Raw genomic sequence first — 23453 nt, forward strand, 5'->3', positions numbered from 1 at the left:
TCCTAGCAACTGTGCGTGAAAATCGCACCACATCCGCACTTGCTTGCGGATGCTTGCGATTTTCACGCAGCCCCATTCACTTCTATGGGGCCTGCATTGCGTGAAAAACGCATAATATAGAACATGCTGTGATTTTCACGCAACGCACAAGTGATGCGTGAAAATCACCGCTCGTGTGCACAGCCCGATAGAAATGAATGGGCCCGGATTCAGTGCGGGTGCAATGCGTTCACGTCACGCATTGCACCCGCGCGGAATACTCGCTCGTGTGAAAGTGGCCTAAATCATGTTCAAGCTGTGTGATATAACTGGTGTCAAGTCACCATACATAATCCTGGTCCTATGAAATTAAGTGACCCGTCTTAATGTCAAATTTATAATTCTCTCTCTTTAAAGGGATTCTGTCATGAGATTTTACCCCTATAACCTAAACATATGCTCATGTCCGGAGTAATAATAAGAATCCTAAGCTGGCATTATTAAACTTCACTGTGGCTCAATTTGCACAAAAAACAGGTTTTTATAACCTGTCAATCACTCACTTAAGGTGCCCAAGGGGAGGTCCGTTAATACAGGGTGCCCGGCCGCACCCCTCGCCGTCCGGTGCCCAGCGCCGCCTTCCCTAGCTCAGCGCTGCCTCCGCAATCCTACCCGTCCCTCTGCCAGATCGCGCGCCTGCGCACTAGGCTCAGCCTGATGCGCCGCGGACTCCTGGCAGCGGCTTCGTTGAGCGAAGTGTGCATGCGCCGGCTGATGAATGCATAGTACAATAGGCGCTGAGCTAGGGAAGGCGGCGCTGGCCACCGGACGGCTAGGGGTGCGGCCGGGCACCCTGTATTAACGGACCTCCCCTTGGGCACCTTAAGTGAGTGATTGACAGGTTATAAAAACCTGTTTTGTGTGCAAATAGAGCCAGAGTGAAGTTTAATAATGCCAGCTTAGGATTTTTATTATTACTCCGGACATGAGCATATGTTTAGGTTATAGGGGTAAAATCTCATGACAGAATCCCTTTAACTCCTGATAAGGAGAAATTTCAGAAGAAGGAAAAGTATTGGAAATGTCAGAATTGCTCTTTCCTATCGGCATCGTGTTAATCCTACCTTGCCTTACCATTGCATATTTCTGTCGTGCAGCTGAGGACTTGTGTGCTACAGAGAAACACGGGTGTGAGCAGATCTGCGTCAATACGCCAGGATCCTATCTGTGCCAATGCCATGAGGCGTATGAGCTGGCCAGGAATGGCAAGTCTTGCACCAGTAAGTATTATTAGTGTAAGCGTTTTCACTGACCTTTTAACTTAGATGACAGATGTAAGAAGTTAGATCAAACATTAGGGTCTCAGAAGCAAAAAACAAACAATGCAACAGCGCTCTGCAAACACAAATAATCCAGTAAATACAATAGTGCCGTACTCGCTATAGAAAATGTACTAATGCTATTGCTACATTGTAAATGTGAGATTCTCTGCAAGTACATTTTGTACAAAATTATTTGTGCTTGTCCGCCAGCGTGAAGACGATCTCTTTAGGATAGGAACCTAACATTAAATACTACATCCACTAGTGCCATACCGGCCTCCATTAAAATCAGATAATGCAGGTTCCACATTGAGCCCACATTATATTATGGAGGGCTAGTGCTTGGAGAGACGCCAACAGCAGGTGTCTGTGAATATTAAAAAATATCCTCGGATATATTGCGGACAAAATACTATACGGAATATATGACTTCTATATGAATGCAGACTAACCCCATATGCCTAACAATACTAACTATGAACTAACTTCATATGCTGTTTGACCCATAATTCAACTATATTTGATCTGGATTATCTATCAATTACATTTGATACGGACAATTTATATCATCTACCTATATTAATTTTATTTCTATTAATATCAGTATGTTTTTATTTCAGAGGATTCTATAGAAGTGTATATTCACCTGTAACATGAATTTAATATTTTGGGTTGAAATAATCATGTATAAATTGTAATGTTTGATGAATTGCTAAAATAGGTGCTACAATTAGTGTGATTATATCCTTTGATCACATCTACGGCAACTCATCAATACATTGTAATATATGTTTTTAGGGGCCTTATAAATTTTAAGTGTTTTTTCTCTTCTAATTATGAATTAACTATGGATTAATCATGGAAGATTGATGGTATACATAATATTTTGGAGTATTTTTATGTTTTAAATATTGTATTGGAATAAATCATTGTTTTTACACACAACCCAGAAGGAGGAGTACCGTTATTTCTTTTACACACTGGTATTAGGTGATTCAGTGGATACCGAACCCTCCAACATCCAAAACTTGTATATGAGAGCCCCCTTAGCCGCAATCATATTATGTTATACCTCTTGTGGTGCCACAATGGTCTCCATAAAATTCAGGGTATGCAGGCTTCACATGCATGTTGAGCCCACACTATATTGTACCTCTTTGGTGCCACAATGGCCTCCATTATGTTCAGGGAATGCAGGTTCCACATGCATGCTGAGCCTACTCTGTATTTTATCTCTCCTGGTGCAAAATGGCCTCCAATAAATACAGGGAGAGACGGCTTCAGCGTTATACTTGCGCTAATTAAAATCAGCCTGTGGGACAGACAGGTTAGTTAGGAGTGCACGATCAATGGAGACAGCCACATCTCCAATGCAGACTGCAAAGAAAAAAAAGGGGGAGTTAGTCAGCAAAACCCAGTGCTCAGGTGCACGTCACTATGGCTGGAAGCACAAAAGCAAAAACAAACACAATGCAACAGCACTCTACAAAAACAAATATGTACAATAGTCCCATACTCACTATAGAAAATGTAAAATGCTAATGCTACGTTATAAATGTGAGATCACCTTGATGATGGCGGACAGCCACCAACATTTTTTGTACAAAATGTATTTGCCAAGAATCTCACATTTATAACGTAGCATTAGTACATTTTCTATAGTGAGTATGGCACTATTGTATTTACTTTGTTATTTGTGTTTGCAGAGTGCTGTTGCATTGTTTGTTTTTTGCTTTTGTGCTTTCAGCCATGGTGACGTGCACCTGGGATGTGCTGACTAACCCCCAATATTATTTTTTTCTTTGCATTAGGGTTTCAGATCCATTACGATAGCTATACAAGGTTATTTGTTGAATAAAAATAATACATGTGAAACATTGTAACATTCTGCTGCCAATGCAAGTAAATGGGGTATTTTTATTATTGCTATACAATATATTACAGTCGAGCATATCCACTAGACAATCCGTGGCAAAAAAAATGAGTTTCAGCTTCTGATCGCCAGCATATTTGCCTATATTAGTTTTATTATAATCTGCGTGGCACAAATCATATCTTTGGTACTAGATGCTGATATTTTTGTATTTTTATTCTTTTAAAGTTGTGGATTACTGTGCTTTGGGTACCCACGGTTGTCAGCATGAGTGTCTCAACGCCAACGACTCATACGTCTGTCAGTGTCGGCCTGGCTTTATTCTGAATCCTGATAAGAAAACTTGTCGGAGTAAGCAAACTCTTTGTCCTTTCTCTGTGGATAGCAATGGCAATTAAGAAGCAGACATGACAATTACTCTGTTGCTGTTTTGCTGATTCGGTGATATTATAATGAAAGTCTTCCCGTCTCACCCTCGTCTTCTGACTTGTTTAGACACATTTTTCCTGTATAAATAAAAGTGTCTAGAGAAAGTTCTGCACCTAGAGGAAATTCCTATTCTCCATGTCAACCATCTCTAATATATACAGTACCTACAGTGCCTTGCAAAAGTATTCACCCCCCACCCCCCCTTGACTTTTTTCGTATTTTGTTACATTACAGCCTTAAGTTCAATGTTTTGCTAATCTGAATTTTATGTGATGGATCAGAACACAATAGTCTAAGTCGGTGAAGTGAAATGAGAAAAATATATAAATAAAACTATTGTTTAGAAATAGAAAACAGAAAATTGGCATTTGCGTATGTATTCACCCCATTTGTTAGGAAGCCCATAAAAAGCTCTGGTGCAACCAATTACCTTCAGAAGTCACATAATTAGTGAAATGATGTCCACCTGTGTGCAATCTAAGTGTCACATGATCTGTCATTACATATACACACCTTTTTTGAAAGGCCATAGAGGCTGCAACACCTAAGGCTTCTTTCACACTTGCGTTGTTGGGATCCAGCATGCACTTCCGTTGCCGGAGGTGCCTGCCGGATCCGGAAAAACGCAAGTGTACTGAAAGCATTTGAAGACGGAACCGTCTTCCAAATGCTTTCAGTGTTACTATGGCACCCAGGACGCTATTAAAGTCCTGGCTGCCATAGTAGTAGCGGGGAGCGGGGGAGCGGTATACTTACAGTCCGTGCGGCTCCCGGGGCGCTCCAGAATGACATCAGAGCGCCCCATGCGCATGGATGACGTGATCCATGCGATCACGTGATCCATGCGCTTGGGGTGCCCTGACGTCACTCTGGAGCGCACGGGGAGCCGCACGGACGGTAAGTACACTGCTCCCCCGCTCCCCGCTACACTTACCATGGCTGTCAGGACTTTAGCGTCCCGGCAGCCATGGTAACCACTCTGAAAAAGCTAAATGTCGGCTCCGGCAATGCGCCGAAACGACGTTTAGCTTAAGGCCGGATCCGGATCAATGCCTTCCAATGGGCTTTAATTCCGGATCCGGCCTTGCGGCAAGTGTTCCGGATTTTTGGCCGGAGCAAAAAGCGCAGCATGCTGCGGTATTTTCTCCGGCCAACAAACGTTCCGTACCGGAACTGAAGACATCCTGATGCATCCTGAACGGATTACTCTCCATTCAGAATGCATTAGGATAATCCTGATCAGGATTCTTCCAGCATAGAGCCCCGACGACGGAACTCTATGCCGGAAGACAATAACGCAGGTGTGAAAGAGCCCTAAGCAAGAGGCATCACTAACCAAACACTGCCATGAAGACCAAGGAACTCTCCAAACAAGTAAGGGACAATGTTGTTGAGAAGTACAAGTCAGGGTTAGGTTATAAAAAAATATCCAAATCTTTGATAAACCATCAAATCTATCATAACCAAATGGAAAGAACATGGCACAACAGCAAACCTGCCAAGAGGCGGCCGCCCACCCAAACTCATGGAGCAAGGAGGGCATTAATCAGAGAGGCAGCACAGAGACCTAAGGTAACCTTGGAGGAGCTGCAGAGTTCCACAGCAGAGACTGGAGTATCTGTACATAGGACGACAATAAGCCGTACGCTCCATGGAGTTGGGCTTTATGGCAGAGTGGCCAGAAGAAAGCCATTACTTTCAGCTAAAAACAAAAAGGCACGTGAGTTTGTGAAAAGGCATGTGAGAGACTCCCAAAATGTATGGAGGACGGTGCTCTGGTCTGATGAGGCTAAAATTGAACTTTTCGGCCATCAAAGAAAACACTATGTCTGGCGCAAACCCAACACATCACATCACCCAAAGAACACCATCCCCACAGTGAAACATGGTGGTGGCAGCATCATGCTGTGGGGATGGGACTGGGAAACTGGTCAGAGTTGAGGGAAAGATGGATGGTGCTAAATACAGGGATATTCCTGAGCAAAACCTGTACCACTCTGTGCGTGATCTGAGGCTAGGACGGAGGTTCACCTTCCAGCAGGACAATGACCCCAAACACACTGCTAAAGCAACACTTGAGTGGTTTAAGGGAAAACATGTAAATGTGTTGGAATGGCCGAGTCAAAGCCCAGATCTCAATCCAAGAGAAAATCTGTGGTCAGACTTAAAGATTGCTGTTCACAAGCGCAAACCATCCAACTTGAAGGAGCTGGAGCAGTTTTGCAAGGAGGAATATGCAAAAATCCCAGTGGTAAGATGTGGCAAGCTCATAGAGACTTATCTAAGCGACTTGGAGCTGTGATTGCCGCAAAAGGCGGCTCTACAAAGTATTGACTTTAGGGGGGTGAATAGTTATGCACATTGACTTTTTCTGTTATTTTGTCCTATTTGTTGTTTGCTTTACAATAAAAAAAAAAATTATCTTCAGAGTTGTGGGCATGTTCTGTAAATGATGCAAATCCTCAAACAATCCGTGTTAAGTCAAGGTTGTGAGGCAACAAAATACGAAAAAAGTCAAGGGGGGGTGAATACTTTTGCAAGACACTTGTATATATGATTCACTATTAATGGCTTTTTTTCCCCCTAGGACCGGATTACTGTGCATTGTCTAATCATGGCTGTCAGCACGAGTGTGTTAATACTGATGATTCCTATAACTGTAGATGCCGGCCCGGATTTTCACTTATTGCAGACAAGAAAACTTGCACAAGTAAGTAGGTCTCCTCGCTCACACAGGCTACATTTATTTTGATATCGTAATACCATATGCCATTATACCTCAGTACGTTTGCCTTTGGCAGCTATGGTGCTTGGACAGAGTTGTAGTGACTCCATGTGCCTCCATACAAGCTCCATGCAACCTGTGTTCCCAGGGTCGTGCACAGAAGTCAGGGGGCTACATAGCAAAATTCAGTATTTGCCCACCTGCCACTTCCATATAGCTACCTATGTCTATTTAATTTGAAGTACAGTTTTTTTTTCAGATTCTCGCTGACAGTTCTTGAATCTGGGACCTGCTGTATGGGAGGCAGAAACTTTACTGGTATCTGCAGATAATTCTCTATACCAGTACATTGTATGTTTTTTTTTAAAGGATAACAGCAAAAGAAACATTTATTTAGTAACTTTAAAAAACGTAATGACACAAAATAAATTACAATAAATATATATATATTTTTATATATATATATATATATATATTATTTTTTTATTATTATTATTATTATTATTATTATTATTTTTAGCCCAAAATGAGTAAAGTACAATCTTTCCAAGATTTTATAACTGATCACCTAGCCACTGGATAGGTCATTAGTATCTGATTGGTAGGAGTCCGACACCCAGAACCCCCGCCGATCAGCTATTTGAGAAGACACCAGGGATCCTGTGAGCACCGTAGCCTTCTCTCAGCTCACCAAGCACAGCGCCATACATTGTATAGTGGCTCTGCTTGGTATCATGCTCAGTCCCATTCACTTTTATGGGACTGAGCTGCGCCTAGACCATGTGACCGATCAACGTGTCATCATTGGCCTAGAAAAAGCTGAGCGAAGGCCGTGGCGCTCACAGGAGTGCCTGTGCTTTCTCAAATAGCTAATCGGCAAGGGTCCCGGGTGTCAGACCACCACCGATCAGATACTGATGGCCTATCCAGAGGATAGGTCATCAGTGTGAAAATCATGGAAAACCTATTTAATGTCTGTGAGTGAGCCATAATCAAGGACAAAAATAGGACATGCTTCTGTGGTGTCCCTACGGACCCACAGTCTGTGGAAAACCACTGATGTGTGAATACACACATTAAAGTCAATGGTTACGGGGCATGGCCTGCCGCAGCATGGATTGAGGCGCACCTCAGAGCGCTCCTGCCAGCATCCTGAAACATCCTGCTGATTAAAGACACCTGGTGAACGAGGAAAGCTTGGAAGTGTGCCTAAGTGAGAGGGGATTCGCCTGCACTGCTCCTATGAGCGCAAGAATGCCAAAAAGGGGGAAGAACAGCTCGCGTTTAGACCGAGTGGATCACAATCAACATGGTGCTGGTGCGGAGGAGGAGCAGGGCCAACATGAGGTGGTGAGCACAACTCAGCAGATTTGCCAGGGTGTCGGAGGGGGTGAGGGACTGGTCTCAGTGCACAGTGACAGCGACACTGTCCTCTTCTGATCAGGAGGAGCGATCATCAGATGAAGAGGGGGAGGGAGCTACTGGACGCCAGAGCCCTACATCGAGAGAATCCACACAGGGAAAAGAATCCCCCCACAACCCCACAAAACAGGAACCCATTCTTAAAGATATCATGGTGGCAGTAGCCAGTTGTAACATCACCCTTAAAGCTCTCAATATTCAAGTGGGCAGTCTGAGTGAAGATATATCCCTGATAAGGCATGACATGCATAAAATTACTGAGAGAACCTCAGAACTAGAAAAAAGAGTGTCAGTGATGGCAGATGGGGTTAGGCCTCTCAAGATGGAGACTGAGTCAATGGCAAGAGATATTGCTGCCCTATTTGCCAAGGCTGATAATTTAGAGAATAGATCACGCCATAATAATATCAGAATAGTGGGTGTCCCAGAAAAGAAGGAAGGGGCAAATGCTACGGAATATATAGAAAAGTGGATACATCAGAAATTTCAGGACAAAGGACTGTCATCACTATATGCTGTAGAAAGGGCTCATCGGGTGCCCTCAAGACCACTACCACCTGGTAGACCACCAAAACCAATACTTGCTAAAATACTGCACTTTAAAGTATTGCGGCAATCACGTGATAATACAGACCTGGTCATAAATGGAGCTAAAATCTCCATCTTCCCGGACTATTCTACAGAGGTCCAGAAGAGGAGGACATGTTTTCTGGATGTCAAGAGGAGACTCAGAAATCTGCAAATCCAATACTCCATGCTGTTTCCCGCTAAACTAAGAGTGGTGGCTCTGGGATCTACAAGGTTCTTTGAGGATTCAGAAGAGGCGGCACAATGGCTGGACTGCTATGAAAGTCAATTGAAAGAGCAAAACAGGAACACTTGAGAAGTTGGCGCCTAGGAGGATATACCTTGGCTGTTCCTCACGGTGTCCTGAAATGTGCTCCTGTTCCCCCCCCCCCCTTTTTTTCTTTTTCTTTTTTTCCCCTTTTTTCTTTATTCTATATATTTTTTTTATTTTTATTATTATGGTGTACAGGAGGACACCTCGTCACAGGACGGTTCCACGAATGGGACAATCTGACTAACACTATATTACCAGTTCCTCTGATGCAGGAGCGTGAATTGCACAGATAGTGCTGTTAACAGTTTATATTTCTTTTTCCTTTTGTGAGGTTGGGAATTGAAGGGATGAACATGATATATACAAAGGTGGGCAAGTTAGTTTGGGAGTGCCCTAATTATGGTAAGAGTTTGAGATATGTCTTTTGAAATAGATCCTATACTTATGGTAAGGAACTTGGGTGGGGGGGGGTACTCACTCCGGCATGCTTATGGGGATAATACGGTGCTCTGAACTGGTGCAGCAGATGACCTTAATGGATGGGGGTCAATTTTCAGTTTTTATTCTGGAATATGACACGCATGACTAGGATACTCAGCTGGAATGTGAGGGGCATGGCTGACACAAATAAGCGACACAGCATTTTCAACTATTTATCAGGGTTTCAGCCTGCAATATGCTGTGCTGTTTACAAGAGAAGTCATGGATAGGATATGCGGCCCATGCGGTCCTATCTTCGCATTCCAGGGGAGTAAGCATGTTAGTGCACAAGAGTGTTAGATTTGAATGTATTAAAGAGTTCCTAGATGAGGAGGGGAGGTTTGTCTGTATTCTATGCAATATAGAAGGTATCCAAGTGATGCTGTGGTGGTATATATCCCCCCGCCGTTCGCATCGACCCCTCTGAGAATGATTTTAGACTTTATGGCAGAATATCCGGGAATCCCGTGGTTTCTTATAGGGGATTATAACTGCACACCGGATGACCGGTTAGACAGGTGTAGGGTGGAGGGAAATGGGAGATCTCCAGGAAGCTCTGCGTTATGTAACATTATGAAAGAGGTACGACTGATAGATGTATAGAGGGTGAGACCTCCTGCAGCTCGTCCACATATTATACCCTCCCTCTCCCGAATAGATCTGGCGCTGGTGAATGATGCAATGTTTCCACATGTCCACTCCTCTGACTATCAGCCTAGATCGCTATCAGATCATTCCCTTCTAAAGGTGGAGCTAGACCTCAGAGGGGGGGCCAGGCCGGGGCCGAAACTGTGGAAGTGTAATGCAATTTGGCTGCAGATTCTAGGAAACCTGACAAGCATGACTGAAGCCATACAAGAATACTTTACTTTTGTGGTCTTGGCCAACTGCCGACATGTGAGTACGCATTTGAGAGCCGCTCCGATTCCCCTTCACGATCCTGATTCATCCTAACAACCTGCCGACTCCTACCACCGGGTCGACAGTGTGCAAACGCAAGAGAAGACCCTGCATACCGAATATGGGCCCGAACAAGGCACAAGCTGAGGCTGAAAAGCTCAAAGAATACGCTCGACAAGAGGCCCAACATGGCGCCGCGGCACCTTCACCATCGCGCGCGGCGGTTACCCGCGGCCAGGTGGCGCAGCACTTGGAAGCTGGGGGCTCAGAGAAACCGGAGTTCACCTTAAAGACAGCCTACGTTCAGCTAATGTCGGCGATCTCCTCCCGTCAGACATCGCTCACTGGGAAGATAGAGGAGGTGAGGGGGGACCTGGGCCTGCTTCGGCATGATGTACAGCAGTTTAGAGATCGTGTTAAGCACACAGAGGACAGAGTTTCTGTCCTAGAAGACCTGACAAGGTCCATGGTGGGTAAAGTGCAAGACCTGGAGCGCTCTGTGAATCAGTGGCTGCAGAAATGCGATGATTTGGAGAACAGAGCCAGACGTAACAACGTCCGAATTCTGGGTATGCCGGAAAAAGCAGAGGGAAGGGACCCTGCCACTTTTCTCGAGTTGTGGTTTAAAGCACGGTTCCGTGAAGCGCCATTTTCCACTGCGTACGCCATAGAAAGAGCGCACAGGGTTCCCGCCAAATTCCCTCCGCCTGGAGCTCCACCGAGGCCCCTTCTTGCAAGATTATTAAACTGGAAAGACAGGGATCTCATCCTCAGTCAAGCAAGGAATAAACAAGAAATCAAGCATGAAACTGTGACCATTTCCTTATTCCTGGATTTCTCCACTGATCTTCAAAAGAAGAGAGCTACCTTTGTCTCCGTTAAACGGCGTCTCCGGGACCTAAATCTGCAAGACTCCATGGCGTATCCAGCGCGCCTCCGGGTAGTGGACGGCGAAAAAAACATCTTCTTCGCTGACCCCAAAGAAGCGGAAGACTGGGTCTCCAGGAAATCGGGACGTTCAGGACCACACTGGTGTATTGGAAGTGTGGATTACGCAAGTATTCCTGTTGCACAGTGGTTTATGGTTCACCGTAATACCCACCTGTCGTTGTGCCTCCAGCAGTGGGACTTGATGAGCTGTGTTATTTCCTTCTGTCTCCTTATTCGTTGGCTTCGTCTGTTCAGGAGATGTGGATTGCTTTGATTTCAGTGAACTCTATGCTTTAGTCTATTTTTTATATTTCTTCTGCACACTATGTCACTATTTCTGAATGTACGTTATATGTTGATTATAAGCTGATGAAGGGTGGGAGCAACACCTGCATAGGTATTCCATCTAATTGTACTATGCAGGTCCCCGAGACCTTGGCCACTATGTTAGTTGGATCAGACTCCAACGAGCATTTATTCACTTCGTTACTTATGTGCACTAAGTTGTGTTCTTTTTGGTTTTGTTCCATCCAGGTGTGGGCTCATCTCCTAGTTGTGCTAGATGGAGGGGTACTAGGGCATTGGAGTCAAATAACAGATTGTAACTCTCCTGCGGACAGGGTAGGAGGGTATCCTATAGGGATAGATCAACAATGGCCTCCCTGAAGGTTTTGTCGTGGAATGTAGGGGGATTAGGGGACCCCAAGAAAAGGATAGCGGTATTCTCACACATTCGCTCCTTTAACCCCCTCATTATTGGCTTACAAGAAACTCACCTCACGCCGGAGACTGGGAACAGGCTTAAAAAACCTTGGGTTCAAAACCTAGTTAATGCATATGGCAGGTCACATTCCAGAGGGGTCCCTGTATTGGTCCATAGGAGCCTTAGATGGGAGGTGCAACATTCGGTAGTGGATTCGGAGGAGCAATATATATTCTTATATGTGTAAATCAATTGTGTCCCTTATGTTGTAAATAATGTGTATAATCCGCCGCCTGCCACTACTTCTCTTCTGCAGACTGTGATAGGATTTGTAGCGCAATATCTTAATGTTAGATTGCTCTGCATGGGCGATTTTAACCTGGTAATGCACGATGAGTTGGATAGATTCCACAGGGATGGTGGAGGGAATCGTGGCTCCCCTTCTGACACTGTTTTATCCAGAATAGCTGGAGATGGGGTGGTTGGACTTGTGGCGAATTAGACACCCGCTTTTGCAGGAATATTCTCCGGTACTGGTAGAGCTAAAACTGCCCGATGCTGTTAGGCAGGGAGGCAAGATGCGCATACATCCATTCTGGTTGTCTCTTTTGACCATGACTGACAGGGTTCCAGACCAACTGATGATGTTTCTGGAGGTGCAGGATGTTGAGACAGATGGTTTATTGCTCTGGGAGATGATGAAGGCCTACTTGAGAGGTCTATATCCTATATCAAGAAAGATACGCAGCACAAAGAGGTGGAGCTACACACTAGATGCAAAGAGGCAGAAAGGGCTTTTACAACTTCCCGACCGAGGAGAACAGGATAGAATGGCTTAACAGAGGCAGATTATATATGGTACACTTGACAGAAAAAAGCAATCGCAAATCATTCTTCCTAAAACAGCAGGCATTTGAGATGGGCAATCAGGCTGGCAAGCTTCTTGCACATCTCGCGCACAGCAGTAACATGTCCCCCCCCCGGTTATCATAATACGGAATACTGATGGGCTGTTGGTGAAATCAGTGGATGGTATCCTATCGTGCTGCAGGAGCTTCTATACAGACCTGTATGACTTTGCTGTAAATTACACAGCGCATAAGCTGGATGGATACCTTCTTGAGGTGCCCCATCCTCAGCTGAGTGATCTGGATAGAGGTTTCTTGGAAGATGATATTACACTGTAGGAGATTAAGCTAGCGATCACGGACCTCCCTTTTGGGAAAGTGCCAGGCCCAGATGGCATTCCGATAGAAGTCTACTCCAAATATGTTGATATACTAGGCCCGCAACTTCACAAACTATATGTGACCGCTCATTCCTGTCGGTGCTTGCCGGATTCCCTGTATGACGCAACGATAGTGGTTATCCTAAAGCCCGATAAAAACCTGTTGGAGTGCGGATCATATCGTCCAATCTCTCTTTTGAATTTAGATTATAAAATACTCACTAGAATTCTGGCTACTCGCCTAAACAGGGTGGTCACTGCCGTGGTGCTCGGAGATCAGTCAGGTTTCATACCAGGTAGGTCAACCTCTGATAATATCAGGAGGGCGCAGGTGATTGCACAGATAGGTGCGGCCGAGGGTAATCATTGGGCTTTGGCCTCCCTGGGTACTGCTAAAGCCTTCGATTTGATCGAGTGGGCATTTCTGCTAACTGTGTTGAAGAGCTTTGGCTTTGGCCCAAAATTCATTAGGTGGGTTGAGATATTATACAAACGACCAAAAGCCAATGTATTAATAAATGGCCATCATTCTGACTCGTTCCTGCTGAAGAGAGGCACGAGGCAGTGTTGCCCTTTGTCGCCTCTGCTATTTGCAGTGGCGATGGATAGAGCATCTATCCCTTAGAATCAGACAGGACCAGATCTACACAGGAATTACCATAGGCTGCAGGGAGGATAAAATTAGGCTTTATGCGGACGACTTGCTCTTATTTATGACCAATCCTGAGGTTGCGCTCCCTAGAGCGATTGAGATTATTGAGCAGTTTTGCAAGTTCTCGGGGGCTGCACATAAATTGGACCAAGTCCGCTATTATACCCCTTTGGGCCCACACATGGCCGCCGCACTATCACAATCTGCCGGTTGTTGATCGCTTCAAGTATCTAGGAGTAATAATAACAAGAGATGTACAAATGTCATACACCCTGAACATAGAACCTCTGGAAGCTCTCTTTGCAGACAAATTGAAAACATGGAAATCCCTCCCTCTCTCCATCATGGGAAGACTGAATTTAGTTAAAATTGTCTTGCTCCCTAAGGGCTTGTATCTTCTAGCTCACGCCTGCACACCAATATCCAGAGGGTTCTTTGACTGTGTCCACGCTATGATTACCTCCTTTGTATGGGGAAAGGCCAGAAGGAAACTCTCTCTTGCTGTGCTCCAAAGGCTCAAAATGTAGGGAGGTGCTTCTCTTCCAGACTTTTTCCTATATTTTTTGGCTGGTCAACTGAAATTCCTGAGGCCTTGGGCGTTGTCAGTTGAACTATCCAATGCTGAATATTTCCTGGAAGAGTACTTGCACCTGAGCACTCTTTGGCCAGTCTTGGAAAATTCATACTTCCCTCGTAGTCGTCTCCTGCCTCTGCATAAGCTGGCGCATCAAGTGTGGCAAGCTTCCAAATTGCATATGTATAAGGATCTACCTGACATCGTTCCGCTGTGGGATAATCCCATGTTTACTCATCTAGAATCGATAGAAGGGGCTGATATGTGGAGACTTCACGGGTTTATCACCTTGGAAGACTTATATGAGGGTGGCCATTTTTACGCTCCTTTTCGCAGATTCAGAAGAAATTTGGAGTCCCTCGTAATATGTTTTATAGATACTTACAATTGAGACATGCCCTACAGGTTCAGTTCAGAGGAGTGGGACGAGGTATCTGGAAATATCCTTTAATTGGTGTGTTGAGATCTCAGGGCCCGAGGGGGATCATTTCTGTGTTGTATACACATTTGCTTAGCAATCACATGACAATGAACTCCCTTGCCATTGAGGATAAGTGGAAGATGTTTATACCTACTCTGACAGAAGATGATTGGAACGAGGCTCTGCTGACTCCGACCAGGGTTTCACCCTCTATCAATAACAGATTGGTTCAATTGTTTATACTGCACAGAAGTTACCTCACTCCAACCAGGTTACATAAGATGGGAAGAATTCCTCACAACAGATGTCATAGATGCTTAACAGATAATGCCGACTTTTGGCATATGATTTGGGACTGTAGCTATTGTGGTAAGGTGAACAGAAAAGTGTATGGTAAAGTCCTGGAAGGGGTGTATATCCCACCCAGCTTCCTCAACTGGGTGAGGTAAATAAAATCCAGAAGGTTAAAATGCTCTCAGCAATGTGTAGGTTGCTGAGACAGTTTTGTTAAGTTTATGGGCTGGATTTTATTGGACTGGGAGAAGGTAGGATTGGTAGAGGGACCTCCCCAGTCCACCCCATTCCGGGACAGGTTTTCCCCTAGCCTGAGGGATCCCAGCTGAAGCCAGCTGGGATCATCAAGGGGAAATAAAGCACAGTCCAGGCTGTCAGTCTGGGAGAGGGATGCCTGGAGAAAGTCTGGGAAGCTGGAAGCCGAGTTCTCTGTGTGACCTGTGTTCAATAGGTGAGTTAGGAACTTCACTGTATTAGCCAGGGCCCAGACCGGCAGGTGTTTATTTTGGTTTGGTTTATGTTTTGTGGTGCCGGACCTTCACCTTACCCAGTGAATTATAACTGGGGTAGCCTGTATTGCCGGAGTGTGATAAATAAAGCAGCATTTTGACTTTAACCCTGTGGTCTGCAAGAGAATCTGTCATCGCCGCCCAACCTGAGAGTGTAACCCCTTACACTATATGTCGTTTCTGGACAATGGTGCTTGGGGTCTTGTCAACTATGGTCCCAGCTACGGTTCCTTTATATCCCAAATTGTGCCTACTGGGCATTCTGGATGAAGAGTCATGGACTCATTATAATAGAATCTTTCTGGGGGAAACTTTATTTTTAGCTAGGAAAGCTATAGCGCTTCGGTGGATGGGAGACAGACCACCATCATTAGGTCAGTGGAAGTCCTTAGTTAACCATGCTGTGACCATGGAAAATATAGTCTTCAAGCACAGGAAGTTTCTGCAAAAATTTCACAAGGTTTGGGGAGAGTGGTGTTGTTCCTCGTAAACATTGCAAAACTCCTATATGCACTCAGTGGTTGATAACCTAAGCTTGGTTGATGCGCGATGAGGCTAGTCTTTCACTTACCGTCGACGACTTGCTGTATTTATTTCTTGTCCTGCTCTGTATGGTCTATTGTGATCTACTCTGTATGCCCTGCACTTTATGTATAAATCATGTGATGCTATTCCCGTGCGTGGGAAACCCCTGTGCATTTACTATATGATTCACACCTGGAATGTTAATCTTGAATAAAACGAGTAAAAAAATAAAATACTTTACTTTTAATGTGGGTACGCCATCCCCACATGCAGTATGGGGGGGCTTTTGATTAAGTATATTAGTGCACATAAAATCAGGTCTAAGGAAGCAGACGTCAGGGCTCATAAAGCAGTGGCTGATGCGGAAGAGGCCTTTGGGGCAGCACCAATCTACCAGCAGGGCATTGAGAGAAGCGCAGGAACAATTAAGATGCCACTTGCGCTTCCTCTCAGCGGCCTGAAGCATTTTTTATAAACAACGTATGTTTGCAGAAGGAGAAAGAGTGGGTCATATGCTATCCGTTATCTCCAGGGCCCAACAAGGGACGACATGTATAACGGAATTGGTGGATCCCCAAGGGAAGTCATGTGTGGGTACCGCGGATATACTGGATGTCCTCAGGGGTTTCTACTCCTCTCTTTATACCTCTAGGGCCTCTAATTCGGAGGAGTTACTAACGTTCCTAAGGGAGGCAGAATTGCCTACAATATCGGCAGAGGAGAGGGAACAATTAGAAGCACCTAATAATCTGGAGGAACTGGAGGAGGCTCTAAAAGATATGGCTAATGACAAGGCCCCGGGATCGGATGGCATTCCAGTGGAAGTATATAAGAGATTCCAGGGAGTGCTGTTGCCGGAATTACTAAAGGTTTTGAATTACTCTCTCGAGGTGGGTTCTCTCCCTGCTTCTATGCAGGAGGCGCTTATAGTAGTGATACCAAAGCCAGGGAAGGACCCGAGATTCCTTGACTCGTATAGACTTATATCTCTTCTAACGTTGGATGTCAAACTTTTAGCAAATGTCCTAGCAAAGCGTCTGTCCAAGGAGATTCTTAATATAATACATCCAGATCAGACGGGCTTTATGCCTCAAAAGTCTACAGCTATTAATATCCGCAGAGTATACACCAGTCTACAGGTTTCTGCGGACAATTGTGGAGATAGAGCTGTTCTGTCTCTCGATGCCGCTAAGGCCTTTGACAGTGTGGAGTGGGGTTATCTTTGGGGTAGGTTAAGATGTATGGGCTTTGGACAGCTCTTTATTAAATGGGTGCAGGTACTGTATTCTAACCCGAAGGCAAGGATCAGGGCTAATGGGGGAGTGTCCAACTGCATTCATCTGGCCAGGGGAACTAGACAGGGTTAGAAAAAAAACAATCCCTCAGACCATATAAAACAATATCCTAGGGGGTCTCGTCCATAATACAAGAGCACCAATAGTCGAACCAACCAATAGCCCCATACAAATACACATGAAACATGATATATAAAATATAGTACAAAAGTTTATTAAACATATATTAATACATATTAAGGTGAAAACAAACAATGGGGGAAGATGCCAAAACCCACCCGAACCCCTGTCTACAAAGATGGGCCGGAGGCTCCCAGTAAGAAAGTACCCACCAGATATAAATCACAGTATCATTACAAATATGATATACACCAAAGGCTTGAATCCAATCCTGTCGGGATGGAAGGACAGAGTGGTGTCTGGCTGCTAACCAATTGTGAACATCAAAAATAGTACAATTCAAAACTGGCAAAAAAAAATATAGAGCCAATATGTCAGGGCAAAACCCTGATAACAAGTGACACATAGATGGATAGCAGTAATAAGAGACAAATAGTCATAATCAATTACCCATGGTGGATACAAAAACCGAGGCCCTGACACTGCTGCTACCTCGACGCACGTTTTGCCAGCCCACTGGCTTCGCCAGGAGGCTACGGTACACTCATACTTGTTGGGGTATAAATATCTAAACTGCACCTGAGGTTAATAAGGTCGCTTACCCGGCATGATTAGGTGGCCCGCATCATGAAAGCGCGCCGCTCGTCACTGTGCGACAGACGCTGGGCGCACCCACGCACCACCACACGTACAGCCAGGAAGTGGATGACCGTGTGGTGCAGGGAAACGCCAACGCCCGTCACCACTCTGTCTTTCCATCCTGACAGGATTTGATTCAAGCCTTTGGTGTGTCATATTTGTAATGATACTGTGATTTATATCTGGTGGGTACTTTCTTATTGAGAGCCTCCGGCCCATCTTTGTAGACAGGGGTTCGGGTGGGTTTTGTCATCTTCCCCCATTGTTTGTTTTCACCTTAATATGTATTACTATATGTTTAATAAACTTTTGTATTATATTTTATATATCATGTTTCATGTGTATTTGTATGGGGTTATTGGTCTGTTTGACTATTGGTGAACTAGACAGGATTGCCCGCTATCGCCCCTACTGTTTGCTATAGCTATTGAGCCTTTAGCGGCGGCAGTGCGAAAATCCCCAGATATTAAAGGATTTCAATATGGACAGATACATAATAAAATTGCATTATATGCTGATGATTCTTTATTATTCTTGGGAGATACGTCACCTTCCCTATCGGCCACTATGGCTTTTATAGACCGGTTTGGTAGGTTGTCGGGCCTTACTATTAATTGGCAAAAATCAGCGTTGATGCCTATTGATGTTCAGGCTGTGTCAGCCACGGTCATTGACAATAATATTCCATATGTTGTATTAAGTATTTAGGGATTAAAATTTCGCCCTTTGAGGAGATAAATCTGTGTCCAATGTTGTCGAAATTTAAAGTGAAGGTTATTTAGCAGCGCAGTGTCAGCATTTTAAGGGTTGGATGGACTACACACTGGTCGATATGACTAGTCAGATCTTACAACAAAAAATTGGTGGCATTCATATTCTGGAGGATCTACCCTTGTTAGGGCTTATGAAAAAAGTTTGGGCTAAGGTTAAACAGCTGAGAGGTACCACAGGCATTAGTGCATTGACTCCGTTATGGAGCAACCCCCTTCTTCCTGAATTTCTCTCGGTGTCGGGACTGCATGATTGGAAGAATAAGGAGATGCTTAGGATAGGTGACCTATTAGAAAATGGTGTGTTTAAGTCCTTTACGGATATACAGGAGAAATTTCAAATCCAATATCTTCAACTGCGCCAATCGTCTGATACTACGCTAAAAAAAGGCACTAATATTATTAATCTAGAATCAGCCCAAAAATTAGTGCTTTCAGGGGGAGATAAGAGAGGTCTGATATCTACGCTTTACACATTGCTCTTGGATAAGTTCTTGGATTCCCACCCATTGACACGAAAACGCCAATATTTTTACACCATATCGGCATCAGAAATGAAGCAAGGTGTCCAAGATGCTCACTGGAACCAGCTGACTTGCTTCACATGTTGTGGCAGTGTCGGAGATTAGACGGGTATTGGACGGGTATATTGGAGGAGATTATACATCAGGCATTTTCGGTAAGGGTAGATAGAGATCCCAAGATATGTATATTAGGCTATGTCTGGAAGGTAGGGACAGATGAAAATATAACGGTCACGTTGGGAAGGTTGTTAGATTGACAGCCTTCCACTGGATACAGGCGAGCCCTCCGACACTGGAAGAATTCAAGATAAAAGTTAATAGCATGCTGGTGTACAAAAAAGCTATATTCCTCAAAAGCCCACGCAAGATTGACAAATTATGGAGCGACTGGTTGTCTCATAATCATATCATTGGAAGGAGGCGAACCATTGCCGGAGATAGTAAGAGTCAGGGTGGGGGGGAGGGAATAAGGGAGGATAGGGGGGAGATAGGTTTCCATATATTTCCATATATTGATTTATATCTAAAATAACTCGACAATACACAGCGGATTGTATCAAATAGATGTATTTTCTGTTATGATTTTTCATAATTAATGTGTATCTGTAATATTATTCTTGTTAATAAAAAAAGATTTGATTATAAAATAAAAAAATCAATGGTTACGTGTACAGTCCATGGAGACCACGGACAATACATGTAAAACAGGCCTTACAGTTGGAAGCTTCGCTCTTTATCATTTACTATTCATGATAGAGCTGGAATTGTGTTCCGGAACTGGACTATAACCATGGCTTCATCTGTTGGGAATTACACCGTACTCTCTGGATTCTGGCAGAACATTTCATGCATTATTATGTTTATTCTGAACATTTTGTGAGGCTCCTGAGGTTGGTTTTATACACTCACTTTTTTGCTGTCTTTGTTGTTTCTGAGTATAATGTATGAATCTACTATGTGCATTTTCTTTTCATGCAAAAAATGTCTTAGTTCTCCTTTTTTATATTCCTTTGCAGAGATTAACTACTGCAAGAAGGGCAAACATGGCTGTGAACACGAATGTGTCAGCACCGACACCTCATTTGTATGTAAATGTCGTAAGGGCTATGCTCTGAATCAGAATGGGAGAACCTGCAGAAGTAAGTTGCTATAGAAATGTCATATCTCCTGAAACAAAAGTGATCACTGCAATTATACAAGGCAGGAAAACGGCAATGAAGTCAGAATACTTCAGCTCCGACATACATGTAAACATTGTGATCCTGATACAATGCAGCCGCCTCTGCAGTGCGTTAGCTGGAGGGCGAGGAGTGTACAATGGAGCATAGTCACCCTCTTAGATAATCATATCATTTCCACTAAATGGTTCCGAAAATGGTTCATGCTGTTGCGTAGTTCACTTTTCCATAATTTAAAGAGATACTGCATGGCTAAAAGTATGTAAACCCCATTCTTATGAGAGGCCTCATCCATACTCGTTGCTAACAGGTGCGTAAAATCAGACATCTAAGTGCCAAAGACAAACAATAGCAGTAACGAGGCTCATATGGAAGAGACTTGTGGAAGAGACGGAAATGTTCCAGTCAATTGGAATTATTGTCAGAGTAAGGCCTTTATGCACACGACCGTTGTTGTGTTCCGTTCCGCAAAATGGGGTTCCGTTGTTCTGTGATCCGTTTCCGTTTTTGTTTCCGTGTGTCTTCCTTTACTTTTGGAGGACCACCAGACATAAAGGAATGTAAAAAAAAGTCTAAGACAGGTTTGCCATGCAAATGATAGGAATAAAACGGACGCGTTTTTTAGCGGTCCTATTGACTTGAATGGGTCCGCGAACCGTTTTCCGCGGAAATAATAGGACAGGTTATATTTTTTTGACGGACTGGAACCACGGATCACGGACGCGGATGGCAAACGGTGCACTATCCGCATTTTCAACGGCTCCATAGAAATGAATGGGTCCGCACCTGAAACGCTAAAATCGGCGGAACGGACGCGGAAGCAAGCAACGGTCGTGTGCATGAGGCCTAACATGGAGATCTCCAGGGCCAACAATGGAATGAATGGTATGGCCAGCAGCTGATGTGCGTGTCTCTGGAGGTAGCGTTAAAGGGGTTTTCACAGCTATTTAACCCCTCAGGTCCCATGGTCAGTTGTGACCACGGCATCTGAGCTGTGAAATCCTGGGAGCATTGTGCTCTTTGGGCCGAATGGCTCTTCAGCTAAGCAGTGGCGTCTCTGGCTTTCAAATTTTGGGGGGGGGCACACTGGGGGCCAGGACAAAAGTAGGGGGGGCAGCTATAACAACGATACATTTACACAAGTACGCTTAGAAATGCTGCGATACTTTACCCAATACCTAAAACCGCAACAGGGAAGAAAAGTCCTGTCTGTGGTTTTTAAAAGAAAAAACAATCACTCAGATTTCAACATGTCCTAGTTGCCTGTGGATGACACTTTTATAGGGAGGGATCTGTGGATGACACACCGTATATAGCATCTTATGCTATATGTGTCATCCCCAGATCCACCCCATGACAGTGTCATCCCCATTTCCCCCTCTATGACAGTGTCATCCACAGATTCCCCTCCATACCAGGGTCATCCACAGATTCCCCCCCCCATACCAGGGTCATCCACAGATTCCCCCCCATACCAGTGTCATCCACAGATCCCCCTCCCTATAACAGTGTCATCCACAGATCCCCCTCCCTATAACAGTGTCATCCACAGATTTCCCTCCCTATAACAGTGTCATCCACAGATACCCCTGCCCGCCGCTCACAGGAGTGTACATTTGACATTTCTAAACTGTAATCCATATCCTGCAGTAACTTTAAATTTAAATCAGGATTCAGCAGCCGCTCATCTCTACTAATACCTTAACCTTACACCACTCGGCTAGCTTCGGTAACAGGGCCAGGCTACAGCCTACAGGCACTGCCTGTTAGTTGTTACCGAGCGAGCGCTGATTTCTGCAGGTCAGAGGTTACGGATTACAGTTTAGAAGAAATGTACACTCCTGTGAGCGGTCCAGACCAGTGGCGGATCCAGAGCCTGGTCTCGGGAGGGGCACTTCCAGATTATGTTCTGTCCGCCGCCACAGAACAAGGGTGCTTATAGAACAGACTACACAGTGTAGAGGTATACTGTACATTGTGTGGCACAGTGTATGCTATATGTGTATAACATAAACATATTTCACATAAAAACTTACAATTACTTGGCTTGGCCCTTGGGGATCTCGGACACCACTTTGGCCGGGGGCTCGGCGGAGCTGATGTTGTGTTTTATCTTAATGAGAAAGATTTCATAATAAGAATTTGGAGAAGGGGCAGAGGGATAGCAGAGCAGGGAAAGGCTGGTGCTGCCACTAGGGGGTCATACCATGGGGGAGTAATAAAGCCTACCATAATGCCCCCCCAGTAGAAATAATTCTCCTTAGGCCGAATGCACATGGCCGTGTTACGTGGCCACGAGCAGTCCGTGGTATGCCGGGCTGGATTCCTGTTCAGAGCAGGATCGCACGGCGTCATTGGTTGCTATGAAGCCGTGTGCTCCTGCTCTGAACAGGAATCCAGCCCGGCATACCACGGACCGCTCTCGGCCACGAAACACGGCCGTGTGCATTCGGCCTTATAATGTGACAATGCAAAAAATTCCCCCTTGTAATGCCCCCAGTTGAGCTAATGTCCCCCATAATGTGCCAGTATAAAATACCCCTATATAGTGCCCCCAGTAAAGGCCCCCATAGTCCTCTCCCCCCTTCCTCCTAGTGCCCCCCATAATGTACCAGTAATAAAAATTCCCCATATATCGTGCCCCAGTAGATGCCCTCAGTGTCCCCATAGTACCTACCATAATCTGTCCCAGTATAAAATGCTACTGTACAGAGCCCCCCATATAAAATACCCCTTCTTTGTGGCCTCAGTAGATGCCCCTATAGTGCCTACCAATAACGTGCCAGTAATAAGTGACCCCCATCACGTGCCAGTAATAAGCCCCCATCACGTGCCAGTAATAAGCCCCCCATCACGTACCAGTAATAAGCCCCCATCACGTGCCAGTAATAAGCCCCCCATCACGTGCCAGTAATAAGCCCCCATCACGTGCCAGTAATAAGCCCCCCATCACGTGCCAGTAACAAGAGCCCCCCTAATGTGCCTGTAAAACTATTGTAAAAACAAAACAAAACACTTATACTTACCTCCTTGGCATCGATGCAGGCCTCTTCCGGCCTGTGTCCCGCGCTGTATGGCTCAGGCGGCGCGATGACGTCATCGCGCCGCCTGCGCCGGCCT

At 44.8% G+C, this 23453-nt stretch overlaps 1 protein-coding gene across 2 annotated transcripts in view; it reads left to right on the top strand.

The window, feature by feature from the left end:
• Positions 1-23453, top strand: part of MATN2 (matrilin 2) — a 166335-nt gene that overhangs the window by 73786 nt on the left and 69096 nt on the right. For both annotated transcript variants that reach the window (XM_040431256.1, XM_040431257.1), the window contains exons 5-8: positions 1137-1259; positions 3403-3525; positions 6191-6313; positions 20172-20294. In XM_040431256.1, the coding sequence (XP_040287190.1) occupies positions 1137-1259; positions 3403-3525; positions 6191-6313; positions 20172-20294 (492 nt within the window). The remainder of the gene's footprint in view (positions 1-1136; positions 1260-3402; positions 3526-6190; positions 6314-20171; positions 20295-23453) is intronic.

This window comes from Bufo bufo, chromosome 5, assembly GCF_905171765.1.
Source record: "Bufo bufo chromosome 5, aBufBuf1.1, whole genome shotgun sequence".
Lineage (NCBI taxonomy): Eukaryota > Metazoa > Chordata > Amphibia > Anura > Bufonidae > Bufo > Bufo bufo.